Source organism: Tympanuchus pallidicinctus, unplaced genomic scaffold, assembly GCF_026119805.1.
Source record: "Tympanuchus pallidicinctus isolate F22 unplaced genomic scaffold, pur_lepc_1.0 scaffold4, whole genome shotgun sequence".
NCBI classification, from domain to species: Eukaryota; Metazoa; Chordata; class Aves; order Galliformes; family Phasianidae; genus Tympanuchus; species Tympanuchus pallidicinctus.
The window spans coordinates 43,310,355-43,331,012 of NW_026294758.1; the positions used below are offsets into that span (position 1 = coordinate 43,310,355).

A 20,658-nucleotide genomic window follows, 5' to 3' on the forward strand; every position below is an offset into this window, starting at 1 on the left:
ACTGAAAATTATTAATTTTTTCAAAGTCATGAACTGGAAGAATGATTTTTAAACACTTGATTACACACAGGTTTTAAAATGCAGCACAGTAACAGGATCACTTGGAGTTCTGCTGGCTGTAATGAGAAATACTGCCTGGAGAGCCAGCTTTTTGCAAAGGGCGATCTATCAGATGGAATACCAAAAACACTAAATGTACAAAGAGGGGCGTTCCTTTAAATTTGCATGAAAAGTGCTCGGCTTGTGAACGCGCAAGTACCCGGATCATTTTCACTGCAGGACAGCAGTTCACCTCCAGCAGACATAGAATGGATCGGAAGAGGAAGACCGCAACCGCCCCTTCCCCGGGAGCCCCCAGACCGTCGCCTTGGGCAGGGCTCCCGCACCCCAGCTCAGCTGCCAGCCGGGGCCCAGTCCAGCACGGACCTGAGCGCCTGCAGGGATGGGGCACCCAGAGCTTCTCTGGGCACAGAGAAAACACATCAAACCTAAATCTCCCCTTCCTCAGTTTAAAACCGCTCCCTCTTGTCCTACCGCTGACTCTTTAACCGTGCTGTTGTTTTCGTCTGAGGAACAGCTCTTTCCGAACGCATCCGCGCAACGGGCGAGCAAAGCAGAACAGCTCAGCCCACCCCGCCCCCCGAGATGCGCCGGGTGGTGCTGCAGGGCCGGCCCGGGGGGGCGGCGGGCAGGATTAGATTTCAGGCCGTCGGGGCGTGCCCGAGCGTGCTTCCCCGCGGCGCGGCGCCGTTACTCGGGGACGGGGAGGGCGACGGCGGAGAGCGGGGCCCGCGGAGCCGCCGGGTAAGCGGGACGTAAGGGGCTGCGGGGAGAAGAGCTTGGAAAATGGCGCGCCGGCCGTGCGGAGTTGCGAGTCAGCTCTTTAAGTGTATTTATTCGCGAAGTTTTGTCGTCATGTTGTGGCTCGGCGGGCGGGGCGTTCTGGAGGAGGAGAAAGGCCGCGGGGGGGCGAGCCTGTTGCTCCCCGCTCCCGGGGCCGCGGCACGGCCTGCGGCTGGCGGGCGGCTGCGGGCCTGGTCGAGGCAGCCGTCCGCGCGTCACACGGCGACCGCGGGAGGAAAGGTCCCTGAGCGCCTCCTTCTCTCGCTCTCCTTCCCCCCTTCCGGCGGGCAGTTCCCATCCCTGGAGGATGTCTCCTCCCCGCGGCCGCTCGCAGCCGCTGTTTCCCTTGAGTGGCCTCGTTCGAGGGGCTCGGTAGGCGCTGATGGGCTTCTCGGGGTCCTGCGCTTCCTCTGCGGATACCGCTATCCGCGGGTGCCAGGCGCTTCTTGCAGCGCCGGATCCCGCTGTTGTTGGTCCCTGAGCGTGCGTTCAGGGCACGGTCCTTTCAGCAGAGTGAGTGCGAGGTCTTCTTAGTCTTGCCTTCTGATGTGTGAGGCTGTGTGAAGAAAAGGGCTTGCTGTATGGGATGCTTTCTGTCTAGGGTGGTTTTCCCTTCCGCTTCCAGTACGTTCCTGTGTTACTGGAAGGAATAATACGCAAGAAAAGCTCTCGCAGAGCTGACCCTGTGAACTCTGTGTACTGCGTTTCATAAGATTGATTTGCAGCCTGGCTGAGCAGAGCTGCATTCTTTTTTCCCTTTCAGCTTCTAAAAACAGAACCTCATCATCCCTTTTGCTTCTTAGTACATGCAAGAGATTTTGTTAGCATAAGTTGCTGAAAAGAAAACGTTATTCCTAGCCGTGGTACTGGAGGGGATAGGCAGAGTTCTTTGCCCAGCAAAGCAGTGGATGGGCCAAGTGAAAGGGCCTGGTTTCAGCTATTGTGGCAGCCTGTTGTGTAATGCCTTGTGGTTTCCATATCAGCAGGGCATTTTCCAAGGTAACAACTTTTAGGGAGCAAAGACTCTAAACAAATACCCGGAAAAGTAGTAAAATGTGTCTGGGAAACGTCATTTCCCTACAGAAGTGGAAAGTAACATAGCATTAAGCGAACAAGAATGCAGAACAAAAACGCCTCAGGGCATATTAATGTAGGTGTTCAGTAGCAGTGCTTTAATGGCAGAGAACATCAGAGAAGCATTGTAGTTTTCAGCGTTCTACCCCAACAATGGGTAACAATTATTTCGTATCTCCATATTGCACTAGCAGGGCACACATGTAACATTTACTGATTACAGCCAATGTTTCTGATACAGCAGTGTTTCTGCTGGCTTCCTTTATGCTCTCAAGAAGCTTTTCTAGGGGAACTGGATACATTCTCTCTTCACGTAACAGTGCACTGGGAAAGCTAGATCAATTTCAGCATGGGAGAAAAAAAGAGCTGCACTACTTACATACTAATTGATGTTCTTTATTTTCAGTATGGCAGTGTTTGTGAATTCTGTGGAGCAATGAGTGCATTGAAAACCAAAATTAAAAATGTTTGAAATTATATGGTCTATATCTCATGCAAGAAAATTTTAAATTCTAAAGATGATATGCATTACACTAATTGGCTTTCCTGTGAACCACCCTACTGAAGCAGTTTCAGCAAATACGATTCCAAGCTGATAATGTAGACTCAGTTCTGGTATCCAAGCCACCTTGTATCGTATTCTGGTTATGTGCTGTAATGACTTCCTGTGTGATTCTTCCATTATTTTCACAGTATGTGATAGGAGTTCTGCAGCATTTTTGGTTTGTAAGAAAAATGATGACTCCTCATTGGCTTTACAGTGAGGCTTTTTTTCTTTTCTTTTCTTTTCTTTTCTTTTCTTTTCTTTTCTTTTCTTTTCTTTTCTTTTCTTTTCTTTTCTTTTCTTTTCTTTTCTTTTCTTTTCTTTTCTTTTCTTTTCTTTTCTTTTCTTTTCTTTTCTTTTCTTTTCTTTTCTTTTCTTTTCTTTTCTTTTCTTTTCACCATTTACATATCCTGTTTTTACCTCTATGAGGAATCCAATATATGTTAAGAGATGCAACTTCTGTGATGTAGAAGCTGTGTTTAATTAAGTTCATCTAAATTTAATGAATTTGGTAATCAACTCTTTATATTGGAAAAGTAAGTAGGCAATATGAACCATGCCTAAGTTATTTAGAATGGCTTGGGATGTATAGTGTCACATATATTTTGTGTATGCTGAAAAGCTGCTTTTCAGTTTCTGAAGCTAATCCTGCATTTCTAATGTTTGAAGAAAATTATTTCAATTAATCTCAATTTATTTACTGCAATATTTCTTTTTTTGTGAGCAGATCATCTGTTTATTATTTTCCCTAGTACACCAAAAAAAAAAAAAATTCCTCTGCCTTGTTGGCTTGTTTGTTTGTTCTTGTTTTGTTATGTTTGCAAAACTCTTTACCAGTCACTTGTAAATACTTTGCATTACATATGTTTATCTGCAAATGGAAGTAATAGGTGTTGTTTAGGCCCACTTCTGGGTTACAGTTGTAACCTGCACATCAGCTAGCATAAAACATTCATGTAGAACTCTTGACTATTACAGAATATTATTAATTAAAGAGAAACAAAGAGATTGTACATTTATCTGAAAGTTTTGCCAGTTTTCTTAAAATGTTAGTGTGGTGTGTGCAGAAGATAAAATAGTTGAATGTTCACAATCTGGTTTTCATAGTTGTTTAGCTTTACTGCTATACTTTCCTCTGAGATACAGAGCTGCTGCTGTCACCTTTTACAAGTTTTTTATGCATTCAGTGTTTTTCTGAGTTTCAGGAGGCTAGCATTGTCAGTTTACAAACTGCTTATAGTCTCCATACAGCTTGTCTGTCAGTTTTGTGAACTGGCTTTTTGTTTCTGCCTTGAATGTTTTGGAACAGTTTTCCTTTAATATAGCTTTTACTAATCCTGTATTTCTAATGTTTTTCAGTGTATTTCAGACTTCTCACACTTTCCTGTTACATTCCTGACAGTCAGTGGAGATCTTCTTTGCTCTTTGTGGCACTTAATTTTGTTTATACAAAGCCTTTTCCAATAGATTTTACAGGTATTGTGTCAGTTCTCTTCTGTCATAGACAAGTGTGCAGTCCCTCTGCTGATGAAACAGGTAGTTGATGTTAATTCTGCCTATTCGTGTCTTGTGGAAACAGGCTAGCCTTTTTTTGTTAACTCAATTCTTTTCCACTGCTTGCTTCTTATTCCTCTTATTTTTCCCTTTTTTTTTCATCCTCTGTGCTCAAGTGTGTTTATCACTGTCACTGTGAATAGTGAAGGCTGTACTTGTCAGAATACAGTTGTTGAGCCTGTCTAATACTTCTGGGAGTCCTTGGAAGTGCTGTATGAACAGCAGAATTGCCTTTTGTAGCAGTGGAAAAATAGGAAGCGTGAGATCTTTCAGATGAGCTTGAATGGTTTCAGATGTCTTTGTATTGCCAAGACGTTTTCCAGAAGTCTGAGGATCACTGTAATTTTCTTCACAGGGATGTTATCCAGGGTGAGAGAGGTAGCTGGGTGAAACAGAAAAGCTCAGTGAAATTGAAAGCAATACAGAAGGTCTCCTGGTAGTCAGTGTCTTCTGTTTCCTATGTGGTTTGGTTTTCATTCTTCTGCCACGCAGAGCTAACACAGTATGCTGTTTGAGTGACAGCCAGAAAGCAGGGGAATAGAAAGGCATGGGATAAAAATAAAGTAAGAAAGGATACCTCTTTCCCAGCCAAATTCAGTCCTGGGTGCTGAAATTTAATTAGAATTTTTCAAATACTCTTCTTAGCATCTGCAGAGTATAAGCTTTGATTACCATGTTGCTATACTGAGTCAGATTTGATTTTAATCTCATGCAGCTCCTTGCCAAAGTTTGGACCTGGAGATTGCTTTTAGGATAGGCATTTCCTTTGTATTTTGAGCGCATATAAAGTAATGCAGGAGCTACAAGGCAAAGCCTATTACTCTGTTTTCTATCTTTGGAATCACATGTTTGCTAATCCAGTGCTGTGAGCATGAGTTTCCAAGGTATTATCTGAAATGGATTTGTGAAATTGTAGATGGAGCATGTGTAAATACAAAGGAGGAAGTTTCCTTGTGTAGGAATTGATCAGGTGTGAAAGAGCCATAACTAGAAGGAACTCATCTTTTCCTTTTTCACGAGTCTTCTGGGTGTTCCGTTTAATAAGGTTTGCATGATTGCCATGAAAAGGAGGTATTGAGCATACATTTTGTGTCTATTTTTAAAATTCTTAAACCTATGGATATTTGAGTGCTTTAGGCACGGGCACTACGAATCCAGGGCTGCAGCGTTTATCTGGCAGCTGTTCTATGAGAAGAGCAGCTGCAGTTGGGGAGAGATGCGTATGAAACACATTTTTGTGTGTTAGCACAGGAAGAGTCAAATTTTAGAAGTGCAAATGTATTAATGATTATATGATGAAGGGGATTATCTTTAGCTTTTGTGCAAGCTTAGTGGAAGATTAAGTTTCTCGTTGTGTATTTAGCTAAAACTACTTGTGTGTTTATTTTACTTTTTTTTTACTGTAAAACAGGAGTAAAGGGGTAAAGTGGCTATTTTTAAAAGTCACACCTGTGTCTTTGGAAACACTGAATTAATTTGCTGTTCATTTAGCAGTGCTTCTTCCAGTAGTGGATAAAAAAGTCTAAGTCAGTCAATGTTTTTATTACTGTGATGAGATTAGTGAACTTTAGCTCTAGAACACATAAATAGTTAAATCTTCTTTGAGCTCTTTGGGTCAAGACTGGTGTTTGTGTCATGTATAGAAGGGCAGGTTTTGGCTTTGGACTCCTGTGATACAGGCAGCCAGGAGTATAAAAAATGACATGATCAGAAACCGCCTCTCATTCATACATGCGTCTAGAATTTGTGATGGTATTATGATAATATTCACTGTAGCAAATGAAAGATTTACTTATTCCAACACAGAGTTGTCTCCATATTTCTCTCTGGACAAGGTTTGCTCGGTGCATTATTACTGAAATTCCTAGAAGTGTGCTGTGTTAAAGACCAGGAGTTGTTGCTGTGGTGGGTGGGAGTGGTGACTATGGACACATCTTGGGCAGCTGCACGTTTGCTTCCCTTGTACTGTGGCTAGGTTGATGTGCCACTAAACTGGTGCTGACAGATCCCCATTGTTAGCATGGATGTGGTGCAGCAGAAACAGAGTTGAGTGGGTTTTCACCATGCCAGAGTGTGCACAGAGCAAGGGGTATCATTTTGAACTATGATATATGAATACTGGTGTGCCTTAAGGCACTGCTTCTGCTTCAGTGGAAGTGTCCTGAAGGAAAGCATTCTGACAGCAGTTCCTCTCTTGATCCTTCCTTGAGCTGTGGTCGACAGAAGCATTAGATGGATCAGCTAAGGAGTCAATCCCTTCCAGTACAAAAACGAAACAAGGAGAGTTAAGGAGAAGTAAAATAAAGTGAGAGTTAAAAACTGAGTTACTGGCACTAAGATGGCTCTGGGGCAGTTTTCCTGCCTCTAATGCACGAGGTAAGTGAAAAGTGTATCGTGAGAGTCTTAGCAGTGCTCAGCAATTTTTTCATTGCAGATTAAGTAGGATCATCTCTATCTCTAGAATTATATACTTAGTGACTTCAGTTAATAAGTGTCTGTGTTGAGAATGCTTCAATTTCAGATCATCAGTGATGATTATTCTGGGGGTGCACCAATACAGTGGTGACCCTGTCCATTTTATTGCTTGTAAACATGCCTTTCACAGCACAATAGAAATAGGCAAGTTGAATCATGATGTAACGTAATACCCACCATCTCTAAAAGATGTCTCCTCTTCTTGAGATTCTTAGAGGTCTGAAGCAGAAGGCCTGAGGTACAAATAACTTTGTTTTTGCTGGTTAGTTCCTCAACATTTGAGAGTTGAAGATATGATGGCTGTGTGCATGTACGTGTGCAGGGTGATGGGACTGAAATGACTGAGTAGTAGTCTCCATATTTGTGTCGTGCATTTTTCTGATTGGATCTAAAACGCAGCTGTATAAACATTTGTACAGATAGAAGTAGAAGGGTGAAGCAGGAAAGAACTTTAATTGGCACTGCCACTGAGAAAAAGACCTGTGAATACTACTTGTAAATGTCTCTACTTGTAAATAGGGGCTCTGAACTTACTGTGTGATAATAGTTTTTTCATTTGAAAGTAAAAGCTATTGGTGTTTCAGGTTAGGGGAAAACCACCTTATTAATTTTTTAGTAACTTCATACAACCCTTCCTGTTAAATAGACAGTCTTACTTTGAAGGGTGAACAGGTGAAAACGCAAGATATTCTTTGGTTTTGTTTTCAGATCTGGTAGTTGTGTGCTGGGATTTACCTTGTTAAGTAAGAAAACAAACTCGTGAAGTATTATTTTATTAATTATTGATGTGCGTGTTTGTGTAACTTGTATAATGGAAAAGGATTGAAAGGATTCAAATTTTATGCCTACTTCTAAGTGATATATTGTCCTGAAAGTGATAATCAGTGTTTCTGTAGCACTGTATTCGTAAATCCGTATGCCATAAATGTAAACTGATATGGAGCTTAAGACATACTGAAAGTAGGGAAATCTGGCAGTAGAACCTGAAAGCATTTAAAAACCACTTGATTTGTTTTTTCTTTTCAGACTGTAAGCAAGTTTATGTTGACAACTTTTTTTTCTTACTTTTCTTGTGGGGATTGATTATGCTTTCATGCTCAGCTTCTATGGCTAATGGCCCTTTTGAATTTTAGTTACTCTCTTGTGCCCAGAGATCTGTCAACAGATCTGTCAACCTTTCTTTATTATCCTCTTCAAGGAAGAAAGTCGTTTTTCCTGGGTGCTTAGCTCTTTCTGAGTGCTGTTTTCTGTATGGTACTTTCTTTACCAGATTCAAGTTGATTTACTATCTTAAACTACTTTCCTGTTACCAAGAAAACAAAAGTACTGTTGGGAAGGGTAAATAAATAAAAAGCACATGTTGGTTCATGCACCTACAATGGTATTTGGATTTCTCACTTCATTTACCTCCATCACAGTCTCTATCACAGCTGTGGATGGGCAGACTCTCCCGCTCATACAAAATCACAAATTTCTGAGCAACATTACAAAAACACCAAACAAGCAAAGGAAAACCACTCAAATTCCCCAAACTCACAAAATACTGATCAGTTTCAGATTCTTTGTAAGGTAGAGTTTCCTGCCTGTAAATTTGTGTTGGCAAAGATCATTCATCAACCATATCTGACTCTTAATACAGGCATATGTAAGTAGTGGAGGTTATAGCATGAGTTCTGGACGTAGTAGTGTGACAGCTCTGAAATTTGATAGCAGTAATGCTTTGTGACTCATGGATTTCTACTTAGGTTCATGCACCTGATATTGTCAACACAGAGCTTGAAAACTGAACCTGCAGGGAATGTTTTTATGAATCGCTGAAAGGGAAAGCAATGAAATGCTGTGAAGTCTCAGTGGCAGCTGTGATTCATACCTTCTGATTAAAGCATTGCAGGGCATGTTGTGCAACATTATGCAGACAGGATCTTTGATATGGAAATGCAGAAATAAATTACCTGAAGGAGATGTAGTTTTAGTGGGCTGTTGTTTTGAGGGCATGGCAGTTGGTTTCAGAAGTTAATTTTTTTTCATTTGGAGCTCTCTACTTTGTATTCTACATCTGACAGTTTCCTTGTGTTTCCTTTTTCAGGAAAAACCAGGACAATATTTGTATGTGCTTTCTGTGTTGGAATAGGAGCTGAGAAGCAGAAATAGAGAACATGTTGGAAACAATTGGTAATTTTTTTTTTTTTTTTTGCTTAATTATAATTTCTCACTGTATTTGTCAGATGTATTGTGCAGATGTAATAGTTACAGGTTATTGGTGTATATAAATGAGGTGGGTTTTATGACAAATGCTTGGCAATTTTTTGTTTGTTTGCTTTTAGAATTAGGAAACAAAAAGATGTCATTTATTTAATTAATTTATTTTTTTCCCTAGTTGTCTTTTTTAAAAGACTAGAAAAAAAGACCTTTTAAAAGGTCTGTGTGGAAGAAGACATCTTTTTAGGGGTATTCTTGTTTGATTTTATTTGCAGTTGCCTATAGCCACAATTCCTGTACTGAATTTTAATGAAAAATTTTTACTTTCTTGCAACCTAGTAATTAATGGAAGAAAGAAAAAAGCCAACAAAAGTAACAGCCATCTTATTATTTGCCTTCTGCTTTGTGCTCTTCTCTGACTTCGTAATTCATTAAGACATATTTGGTTCAGTTCTGAACAAAAACCCTTATAGACCTCTGTATTTTGAAAAAAAAGAGGTATTTAATAAAATTTATGTGCTTTCAGTATGGCTGTTTCTGAACTGCCACTGACTTGAGTGAATGTTGCTACAGATACACATCGGGCCCTCCAGGCTGTGGAACGCTTACAGGCAAAGCTTCGGGATCGAGGTGACATCGCAAATGAGGAAAAACTGAACTTACTGAAATCAGTGCTGCAGAGTCCGCTTTTTAATCAAATTCTCAGCCTTCAAACTTCCGTTCAACAGCTGAGAGATCAGGTAGGAAAATTAGCCTCCCGGACACAAGAGGAAAGTGTAAGAACTGTATGTCCTTTTGCATGGTGAATATTGAAATTAATTAAAGATCTGATTAAAAGCTTTGGAGAACAAAGGAGGACACACCTAGTTACATTTCTGGGCTTTTATTATGTCCCATCAAACATAGAATATGCATACGTTTTTTTACGTACATGCTTGTAAGTTATTGTGTGCAGTGGGGGGGAAATGATGATATTGGGTCATAAGTTAATGTATCGCCTACTGCCACTGTCTTTGAAAAGGAGGTAATGTGTTTTGTTTGTTCTTTCATTCATTCTTATGGAATACTGGCTTCAGAAGATGCATTTATATTTTTCTTTCTATAAGAGATTGAAAAGAAGCAAGATGTCCTACCTCCTTTCCAATTGCTCAAGAATTTAAGTATCACTTTTCTACCTTTCTTCAGAGGGGGCATCTTATTTTTATTGGCATAATTATGTATTGTAGAATCAGTAAGATTGGAAAAGACCTCCATCAAATCCAACCATAAGCTGATGATTATTTGTTATTGTTATAACCCTGTAACTTGCTAACCTGCTTTTCACATACAGCCAGCTCCCACAGAGCTATTCCTTATTCTTTAAGTATAGCCAGAAATGCTTCTTACAGGCTTCAGGTCAGTTTAGATGCTTTCAACAGCGTGAAGCAGGTGGAAAAAGAAACCTGTTTTTCTTTGCATAATGTATATTCTCATCACTCTCTGGTCTGAAGTGCCGTGTTCTGTAACAGTGGAATGTGCAACATTTGAGCTCCTAAAACATACCTCATGAGGGCAAACTTAGCACATGTGGCTAGCAGGGAGAAATGGTGAAGCAGAAGGAGGGATACTCTGCATGTTGACCTTATTGAATAGTGGACCTGCATCTTGTCTCTTGATAGAGTGTATCTGGCAAGAGGAGCCTTTGTGCTCCTGAGGTTGCGACAGCTGCATGGCACTTTACTGTTCCCTGTAGATTATCTTGAATATCTATTTTACACTAACAAATATGGTATTTGTTACATAAATGGTGGTGTGGTGTCTGCAGTGCCATACATGACTATGTGTAGGGTTGGTTGTTTTTATTTTTTTAATTTTGCAGTTTTTTTTATATGTGATGACATATAAATTTGGAGTGATTAAAAAGGTCTTGATGAAAAGCTCTTCTGAGAGGTTCTTTGAGGCTCTGTAGTTTGGGAACTGACATCCAAAAACATGCAGTTAATTCTGTGGTAATGTCTGTGGGTTTGTACAGTCCAAAAACAAGATATCCCTGAAGCACTAGCATGTGTTTGCTGAAAAGGTAGATCAATTTTCGCTTACTGACAATGTTTTTGTTGTTAAAAAATACTTGTTTTTCTAAATTCAACCTAATGAGCCACTACCAATATTCTATAGTTAATTTCAGAAATGTATTTAAAAAAAAAATAAAAAAATCATTTCAACTGCAGCCCTAAACCCACAGGTTTTTTATCTGTGCAGTAAATTCAGTGGACTGCACACATACCCAGTCTAGCTGATAGAACTAGTTGTATGTGAATTTCTTTATGCTTGTATAAACATCTGAATATGCAATTACAAGTTTCCATTCTCAAATTTTTGTTATCTCTTTAGAGAGTGTCCTTTTTTTTTCCTGTTTTTTTTTTTTCCCCTACTGTGTAACATGAAATTGTCTGTTTCTTCTCTGCTTTATATAAATGCCTACAAATAATCTTGAAACAAGCCAAAGAATAAAATAATGAAATAGTTATTTCAGAAGACCAACTTTGTTAGTGTTTTCAAAGTTGCAATTTGCTAAAGTTCAGGGCCACTCTTCAGTTTTCTTTTCATATCTGGAAAGGCATTGTGCTCTTGGAACTCTTAAGTTAGTGAAAGCAGCAAGGCTTGTGAAATGGTGCTGAGTAGTGCAGTGGATGGTTGTTACAGTCTCTATCTGCTGCAGACTGAGGTCACTAAATTTCTTGCATGTGCAACAGGCTATTCTAAAAGTTGAGCCAGGGTCTGTCTGTTAAGGTGTATTGTAAGTGACAGTCTGTTAAATTGTTAATGTGCTTTTAATAAGTGTAGAGTTCTTAAAGAGCTCCAAGACTACTGCAAAATTCTCAGGAGAAAACCCTCTGTCAAGAAAGTATAGGTGTGAAAAAGAAGATGGGAGTAGAGAAGAAATGATGGCAATTAATTTTCTTAATTGAACTGATTAATTGTGAGTGTTCCAACAGAGATTTGTGGGCTGATGGTGGTTTCATAAAATTGAGGGAAAGACATATTTCTGTCTTGAGGCACAGCATCTGGAATCAGAATCATTATGGTAAAAGACCACTAAGATGATGTAGTCCGACCATCGACCCATCACCACCAAGGTCACTAAGCCATATCTCTAGGTGCCACATGTAAATTTTTCTTAAACACCTCCAGACATGTCCACTTCTCTGGACAACCTATTTCAATGCCTTACTACACTTTCTAAGAAGAAATTTTTCCTAATATCCAGCCTGGAAGGCATAAAGATAACTGTGAGATCATCTTCTGTTTGTTCAGATCTGGAAAATGACCTGGCAATTTTGTAAACATCTGTTATGTTTTCCTAAGATGTAAGTACAGAGTTCTAGCATTCAGATACAATGGTTGCTACTGCCATTTTTATAGTCTAAAGTGCTCGGTTTCCTCCTTGTTTGTTTTTTTTTTCCCTAGATAAGGGATCTTTTAAACATCTAGAGGGTATCTGAGAAATGACTATCTCTGTACAGACACTTCTTCAGATTTGCTCTCTTGTTTTTCCTTTAAGCTTCTGTGTGTTAACTGGGAACTGATTCCCTTAAGTATTGATGTGTGCTTAACAACAGCCTTTTGAGTTTGCGTTTTTGTTCAGTGGGGAGTGTAGGCTGAGTGGTATGTTGCTTCATTTGTATGTTGCTGAGGCAAAATGCAGAAGTCAGCAAGTCTGATGCTTTGCTGCCTATTGGCAGGTGTTTTAACAATATAGTGTTTTTTTTTCCTTAGATGAGCAAACAGGATTTATTTACTCTGCAGATTTATATCTGCAGATTTAGAAACTTGAGTGGGAAAAATCTAGGAATGTTTAAAGAATATTTGATAGAGAATTGCTCTCCTGACTTCACCTGTCACTTGAGTTGAAGAGCACTGAAGCAGGGAGATTTTTTTTCCTCTTTCTTAGCAACCATACTCTTCTGTGAATGTTTTCAGCTTTTGAAGAGCAGTCTTGCTGTTGGGAGTTGAGAGACTGACAAAGAGTAGCAGAAATGGTGATATTTTGAATTTTCTAGGTCTTTCAGCAGTATTTTCTATATAAAAGATACTAAAGAAAACAGTGCTGGCAAACATTGTCTACCACCTCTTTTCCTTTCCGTCTCTTGCTCATCCACTGCCTCCTTTTCTCCTTCTCTCTCTACCAGAACAAAAAATCCTTTGGCTTGGCTACACTCCTCACATGCTTATTTTTTAAAAAAATGTATTGTTATTGTTTGCTTTATACCCCTGTGAGGACAGAGCTCTGGGGGGGGTGAAGACAGTTACCAGGAGTGCTTCGAAGCGCTGCTGAGGAGTAGGGTTCTGCATGTATTACTGCTGCTTGTTTTGCAGGAAACTTAAAGGAGGTTTTGGTGCTGCTTTCACAGTGTTTTTGTGCATACTGCCTTCTCCTTTGGAGAAGAATTTGGGGCACTTCAGGAGCCTCCTTCAGGGAGCCTGCCAGCAGGTCCTCGCCCGCCACTTCTCACACAGGGTTGCTGCAGGGCTAACGTGTGCTCTGATGCTTCTGATATTGCTTTGCTCTCACTGACTTTTTTGATGCTCAGCACACAGATGTATTCAGTGAAATGTATCCTCATTGTGTATGTAGTGACGCTAAAATGCAGATAAAGGAAGAATTTGTTCTTTTTTGTTTTTAGCAATGATGATTGCATAGCTTTGAAGGCTGATAAGGTAACAGGCATGACTGGAATAGTTTCATTTTTATTAAAAGTGTTTTGAACGGCCAAATGTAAGTGCTGTTTGATTACATTCAGCATTTGTCTGCAGGATTATGATATGGACTTCATCGTGCTTAAAAATTTTATCCTTGTCATCTTTTTGCTTATGCCACATTATGTCCATATATTGCAGATGTTATGCACAGCAAGGAGGAAACCAATCAGACAATTATCATTGGCCAAATTATAAAACAAAGCAATATTCTTTTGTACAGTACTTACATGATTGCATTTCCATAAAGCTATTTCTCCAGGGTAATATGGTGACTTTATTATTGCAAAGCAGTGCAGCTTGCATTTTTTGAAAATTCTTTCTTGAAACTACAATAGCATTATCATCCTGAGATTTCAATGTGTGGCTTATTGCTCCTGTAGAACTGACCAATGCTTCAATGATTAGCAATAATATACACCAGTTCTTCCTAGCTGCTACAAGCTATAAGCCTATATCTGAAGGGAGAGGAGGGAGGAAAGTTTTTAATTTGTCTGAGGATTCTAATATTTTACCTCTTGAAGTCATTATAAATGCCATTTTATAATGGTAGTGATTTTAGAGCTTGTGTATGTTTATTTTAGAAGAGAAAATGAATCTAAAGTTTTTTTTCATGCATACATACATACACAAAACTTCACTCTGTTAATGGCTTGGTAATTTTCTTAAAGCTTTCATCACAGTTCAGAAGCTTCCCTTGTTAACCCATCCTCCACTGAATGCATATTTCTTTAAAGGAAAAACAAGGTGAAAAAATGAAATGTTACTGATAATTATTATAGAACAGTTGGGATTTGATACTACGTTATAGTTTGCTGTAGTCATAGTTTTACTTGAATGTTTGAGATTAACTTTTTCAAATTTGTATTGAAATTGGTATTATAGGTGTTCAGTATGTCAGCTGTCATGCAAATAGAAGCTATCCAGTGTCTTCAGAATCATCGAGTTAATAATTACTAATGGAAAAACATCTGAGAAAAAACATGAACAACTTCCATCTCAGCACTTGTTGGAAGGTAGAAGGAATACAGAAGTTCATTTAGTTCTCACACCTTTGCAGTAGTTTACTAGCTGGCTCATAAAGTGTACAGAAGAGACGGTGTGTCAGGCTGACAAAGTGAGCACTGTTTTGGTGATTTGAATGAGATTTTGGCTATGGAAACAAATGATGTGGCTCTAAAATATGAATATTTGATCTGTTGCTACTTCTGTTCTAGCAACAGGATGTGAAAGTTTTCTACCAGAGAGAAAAAAAGTTAATATATATCTGTGGAAAATTATGTGTTTTAATGAACACTGCACATGTAAGAACTCTTCAAAATTACTTAAAGTAGAAAACGGTGATACTAGTCATGTGTTTTAATGTAAGATAACATGGTCATCTTGACTATTCTGCTGCTTGAACATTAGAAACAGAGAAGCTATCTACCTAAAGTGATACTCTGCTAAGCAGTTCTAGCAAAACCTTCATAGAACTTTGTGTGGGATGCACATGCAGTTCCTCTCTGTACTGAAGACTGTGTAGTACTGGATGCTGAATGGATGAGAAGGATTTCAGATTGAAAGAGAATACGTATTACAAATGGTAGTGAGGGGTACATATTTTACTTAATTTTTGAGGTGCAGCTCTATTTTTCTTTGCTGTTTATGCATGTAAGCAGGTAAGTGCTGTATTCTATATCTGAGCAAGCTAATACCATAGTATCTTTTCATCATTCATGTCTTGTTAAACTGTTTTATTTTAGGGTTGGGATAGAATTACTGAAGCTTTCTTGATTTATATGTTTATTTTGTACGTGACCTGATTTTTCCAGAATTGTGTATTTCTCACTACACTTGTATGTATAAAGGAGCCTTCCAGAAACAGGAAGGACATTACCATTCTGTCCAGAGAGGGCTTTAACAGATTGGGATTGCTTTTATACTAGAAGTGTGCAAATCATGGTAAAATGGAAAAGTTCTGAGAGAAATTAATGGAAAAATCTGGACTTACAGACAGTAAGGTGGGCGTGGAATCACAGAATTGAAAGGGTTGGAAGTTACCTCAAGAGGTTGTGTCCAACCCCTCTGCTAAAGCACCTTACAATAGGTCACAAAGATAAGCATCCAGACAGATCTTGAGTATCTTTGGAGCAGGAGACTCCATGACCTTTCTGGCAACCTGTTCCAGTGCTCTGTCACCCTTACTTTAAAGGTGTTCTTCCATGTGTTTGTATGGAACTTTCTGTGTTCAATTTTTAGGCCACTATTGTGTCCTATTGCTGGACACCACCAAGAAGAGCCTCCCACCTCCCTATAGATATTTATAAAGATTAATCAGATCTGCCCACAGTCTGCTTTTCCTCAAGCTAAAGAGACCTGGGCCTTTTCTGGCCTTTTCTTATACAAGAGATGCTCCAGGACCTTTATCATCTTTGTAGCCCTCCATTGGATTCCTTCTAGGAAATGCCTGTCTTTTTTTGAACTGGGGAGTCCAAAGCTGAACCTCAATGAGTCCTAAATGGGGCAGAGTAGAGGAGGAGGATCACCTCCCTTGACCTGTTGGCCATGCTCTCTTTAATGCACTCCAGGATACCATTTTCCTACTTGGCCACAAGGACACACTGCTGGCTCATGGTGTCTTGTTTCGATTATCAGTGAGAGAAGGTTCTATGATATATGTATACCCAATGTGAGATTAAGAAACAACAGGTCAAATCGTAGCCCAATCAATTTATTACAAGTCCTAGTCATTAAGGGAGATGGGGAAGGGAAAGCAATAGAAGGCAAGAAGGCAATAGGAGAGATGGGCAGTAAAAGCAAAGTCTACTGTCTCTGTAGGTCTGTAGGAAGCAAGGGGGAGATAGTTACCGTGATAGTCATTCTCTTCCAAATGCAAACAGCCCCAAAGAAATGCTTTGTCCACAAATGATGTTGACTGCCACACAGCAACATCCGCCTCTCATCTCCTAGATAAGTCAGGGTCTTGTCACAAGAAATGCCTCAGATGGCAAACTTTGAGCCAAAAACAAAGAAGTATTCTCACATGTGGTCAACCTGTTGTCCCCCAGAACCTGAATCACAGAATCACAGAACTGTAGGGGTTGGAAGGGACCTCCAGAGATCATTGAGTCCAACCCCCCTGCCAAAGCAGGTTCCCTACAGCAGCTCACACAAGTAGGTGTCCAGGCGGGTCTTAAATATCTCCAGAGAAGGAAATTCCACAACCTCCCTGGGCAGCCTGTTCCAGTGCTGCAGGCTCTTCTTCACAGAGCTCCTTCCCAACAGGTTGTCCTCTAACTTGTCCAAGTGTGTGTGATTTATTCTTGTTTATTCTTCCCCAAGTGCATGACTTTATACTTCCCTGAGCTGTGCATCCCTAAACCTCTAGGTGGGGACTGGGGTGGTCTCCCCCCCCCCCCCCACTGCGAGGACAGAGCAGGTCCAAGACCGCCTCATGAGACTGAATGTGCACAAGTCTATGGGGCCGGATGGCGTGCATCCCAAGGTTCTGAAGGAGCTGGCTGAGGTGGTTGCTGAGCCTCTCTCCATCGTATTTGAAAAGTCGTGGCTGTCAGGTGAGGTTCCAGATAACTGGAGGAAGGGTCACATCACTCCCATTTACAAGAAAAGGAGCAAGGAGCACCCGGTGAACTACAGGCCAGTGAGCCTCACCTCTGTGCCCGGGAAGATTGTGGAACAGATCCTCCTGGACGACATGCTTGATCACATGAGGAATGAGCGTGTGATCCAAGACAGCCAGCACGGCTTCACCAGGGGAAGTCACGCTTGACCAATCTGGTGGCCTTGTATTATGGAGTGACAGCATTGGTCGACAACGGAAAGGTGACCAATGTCATTTACCTGGACTTGGGCAAGGCCTTTGCAATGGTCCCCCACCACATCCTTATCTCCAAATTGGAGGGATGTGGATTTGATGGGTGGACCACTTGATGGATAAGAAACTGGTTGAAAGTCTGCAGACAGAAGGTGGTCATCAATGGCTCTGTGTCCAGCTGGATGCCAGTAACAAGTGGTGTTCCCAGGGGTCTGTCTTGGGACTGGTGCTCTTTAACATCTTTATCAATGACATTGATGATGGAATTGAGTGCACCTTCAGCAAGTTTGCTGATGACACCAAGCTGAGTGGTGCGGTTGACACGGTGGAAGGAAGGGATGCCATTCAGAGGGACCTCAACAGGATGGAAAGGTGAGCCCAGGTGAACCTGATGAGGTTCGACACGGCAAAGTGCAGAGTTTTGCACTTGGGCTGGAGGAATCCCAGGCATCCATACAGACTGGAAGGAGTGGTCCTTGAGAGCAGCCCTGCAGAGAAGGACCTGGGGGTCTTGATAGATGAAAAACTTAACATGAGCCAGCAGTGTGCTCATGTAGCTCGAAAAGCAAATAGTATCCTGGGCTATATCATTAGAGGGGTGGCCACTGCTGGCTCACGTTCAGCTGAGTGTTGACCAACACCCCCAAGTCTGTTTCCTCTACATGGTCTTCCAGCCACTCTGCCCCAAGCCAGTAGTGTTGCCTGGGGTTGTTGTGGCCAAAATGCAGGAGCCAGCATTTGATCTTGTTGAACTTCGTCCCTTTGGTCTAGCGCAGCTATCCAGCCTGTCCAGATCACTCTGCTGGGCCTTCCTTCCCCCGGGCAGATAGACACTTTGTGCAAATTTGGTGCCATCTGCAAACTTACTGAGGGTGCATCCAGGTTATCAGAGAAATTGAAGAAGACAGGCCTTAGGCGCACCATTTGTGACTGTTTGCCAGCTGCATTTAATTTTCTTCACCACCCTTCTAGCCAGTTCTTTACCCATCAGACTGTATCTGTCCAGGCCATGGGCTGCCAACTGGAGAATACTGTGGGAGACAGTGTGAAAGACTTTGCTGAAATCAGGCAGATTCATCCACCAGGCAGGTCACTCACAGTGGAGATCAGGTTGGCCAAGTAGGACCTGTCTTTTATGAACCCATGCTGCCTAGGCCTGATCCTCTGGTTGTCCTGCACATGCCATGTGATCTCCCTAAAGATGGTCTGTTCCATAACCTTACCTGGTACTGAGGTCAGGCTGACAGGTAGTTCCCTTGAATCCTTCTGGTAGATTGGAGTCACTTTGGCAAGCATCTAATCCTCTGGGACTTTTCCAGATGACCAGGAATGCTGATACATGATGGAAAGATGATAGGTGATTGTTATATTTCTTAACTTTTTATTTGTTTGTTTGTTTGTGTACTTCTGGAGTCTATTTATTTCTAGAGTCAAATTTTGCTCTTAGAAGTCATTAAAAAAAAAAATAAAATCTTTTTTCTCCCTCTTTTGTCTGGGAAGATGACTATGCACTCTGTTCAAAGCTGGTTTTCATGCACACATGAGTTTCACAGAGCTGATGGCAATATCAGTGACCCTTCTTGCTGTTCTGGCAGGTGAAACTTCAAGTTTCTGCCACATTAAATAGATGTCAAGACAGACTACTGTTGTGTTTAGAATTGTACTAAATGAAATCTAAGTATTTAATGTATTTTTCTGAAGGTTTAATCATTCCTACTGAAGCGTGCATAATATGAAATCACCAAAGTCTTCAAAGGCTTCATGGAGAGGTTTTATGAGCTGTCGCCTCTTCATGGAGAAGAATCATTTTGTTCGCACAGTGCTGTTGCCTTGTTTAGACTAGTGTTGCTTGCTTTCCTGATGAAGATGATGATTTCTCTTCTTACTCTTTCCACCAAGCAAAATTTGAATATGATAATTTTCAGCAGGCTTGGTAGTTAAGTGTGTTTTTTTTTTTTTTTTTCTGCAATGAGCACAGAAATTTGGAAAATAAACACATACCTGACTGATCAAAACTTGTGATACCATATCTCTGGGGTGTGGCCCTTGAGTTTACAGGAAGCGGTTTGAATTTGTATCTCATTCACTTTAATTGCTGTGACAATTTGAAAATGTTTTTAAACAGAAGTAGTATGAGGCATGCTAATTACAATGGTATAAAATGTTTTTATAAATAATGATTGTACCCATGATAGCTGTATAGGAAGGAATATGGCAGGAGAATGTGTTGCTAGATTTGAAGGTGGAGGAGAGCAAAAATTAAGCATGTTAATTGGCCAAGTTCAGTGCAAACCTTTATACATGGAAGTCACTGACACTGGGAATGTGAAAGTGAATTAATCTGTAGCGTGGGCTCCAGCTGATGAGAAAACACAGTAAAGCACGGGCTTTCTTAGTTTTATATCCACACGTACAACCTAAGGGAGATCAGACTGTTCTTAAATGCACTTACTGTGGAACAGAATTTACCAGTCTGTTCTTTACAGGTTTGCAAAAATGACTGTATGCTTTTAAAGAAAGTTTATGTGTGTATGTTTTAAGTATTCTGATTTGTCTGAAATGTAACAAGTAGTTCTTCCTGAACTTGGCCAACAGAACATAGTCACTGCAGTGAAAGTCACTTGAGTTCAAAAGTGCACTAGTTTTCCATTTTGTTATGGCCAAGAAGGCTTGATGCTGTTGAGATTTTCTTTCCAATGTTACCTTTTATTATTCTGTATCTTGATACTTATATCCAGACAGATAGGATATTCAACAAATGACCTTTGTTCTGATACATTTTCTTGAATCACCTAGGTGAGAGGGAGTTTTGTGGTGAAGAGTTATACTGATAGCTTTAGGAGAATAATTTAAAGGCAGTAACCTAAACAGTTGAAACCAGTTTAGTGGCTATCTTAGATTACGTTCTCAAATTGAGATTATTTTTCTTGATCTTTGAAATTTAGAAAGAAGGCTTTGAGGACAGAGAATCAATTTTCTCTCTGTTGTACAGATTGCTAGAGTTTTTGCACTGTGAGTCTGTTACTTACTGTTTCTTGAGGGCAAAGTAAAGTGGCCCTAAAGTGAGGTTAGTATGTCACGCATGCATGAAACTGATGTAAAGTAAAACAGTCCCTGTTGATAGTAAACAAGAAAGTGAAGCAATGGGTAACTGAGGGCTTCTTCTCCTGAGCTTTATGTATTTGTATAAAGTAGTATCTCTGTTCCCTCATTCCCAGACATTCATTGGATTGGCCATTTGAGAGCTGCATGAAATTAGGTTATTTACTAGGTCTGTGCAAGGTAGGTAGGTACTTCTCTTATTTTCTGCTGTAACAGAAAGGTATTGTCAGATCTGTCTGTATATGACTGGTTTTCAGATCAGCCTGGTGACACTGGAGTTGCTTGGTAATTTTGTTTGTAATTCTAAAGTGTG

The 20,658-nt window shown here is 40.4% G+C and overlaps 1 protein-coding gene across 10 annotated transcripts in view; it reads left to right on the forward strand.

Moving 5' to 3' along the window:
• Window positions 1–682: 682 nt before the first annotated feature.
• The window catches only part of MPDZ (multiple PDZ domain crumbs cell polarity complex component), a 105,898-nt gene continuing 85,922 nt past the window's right edge, over window positions 683–20,658 (forward strand). For 6 of the 10 annotated variants that reach the window (XM_052700739.1, XM_052700738.1, XM_052700743.1 and 3 more), the window contains exons 1-3: window positions 684–804; window positions 8,577–8,662; window positions 9,263–9,429. In XM_052700739.1, the coding sequence (XP_052556699.1) occupies window positions 8,647–8,662; window positions 9,263–9,429 (183 nt within the window). In that variant the 5' untranslated portion in view covers window positions 684–804; window positions 8,577–8,646. Of the gene's footprint in view, window positions 805–3,820; window positions 3,938–8,576; window positions 8,663–9,262; window positions 9,430–20,658 lie in introns of all 10 variants that reach the window. The other 4 variants (XM_052700733.1, XM_052700735.1, XM_052700736.1 and 1 more) reach the window with 2 other exon arrangements.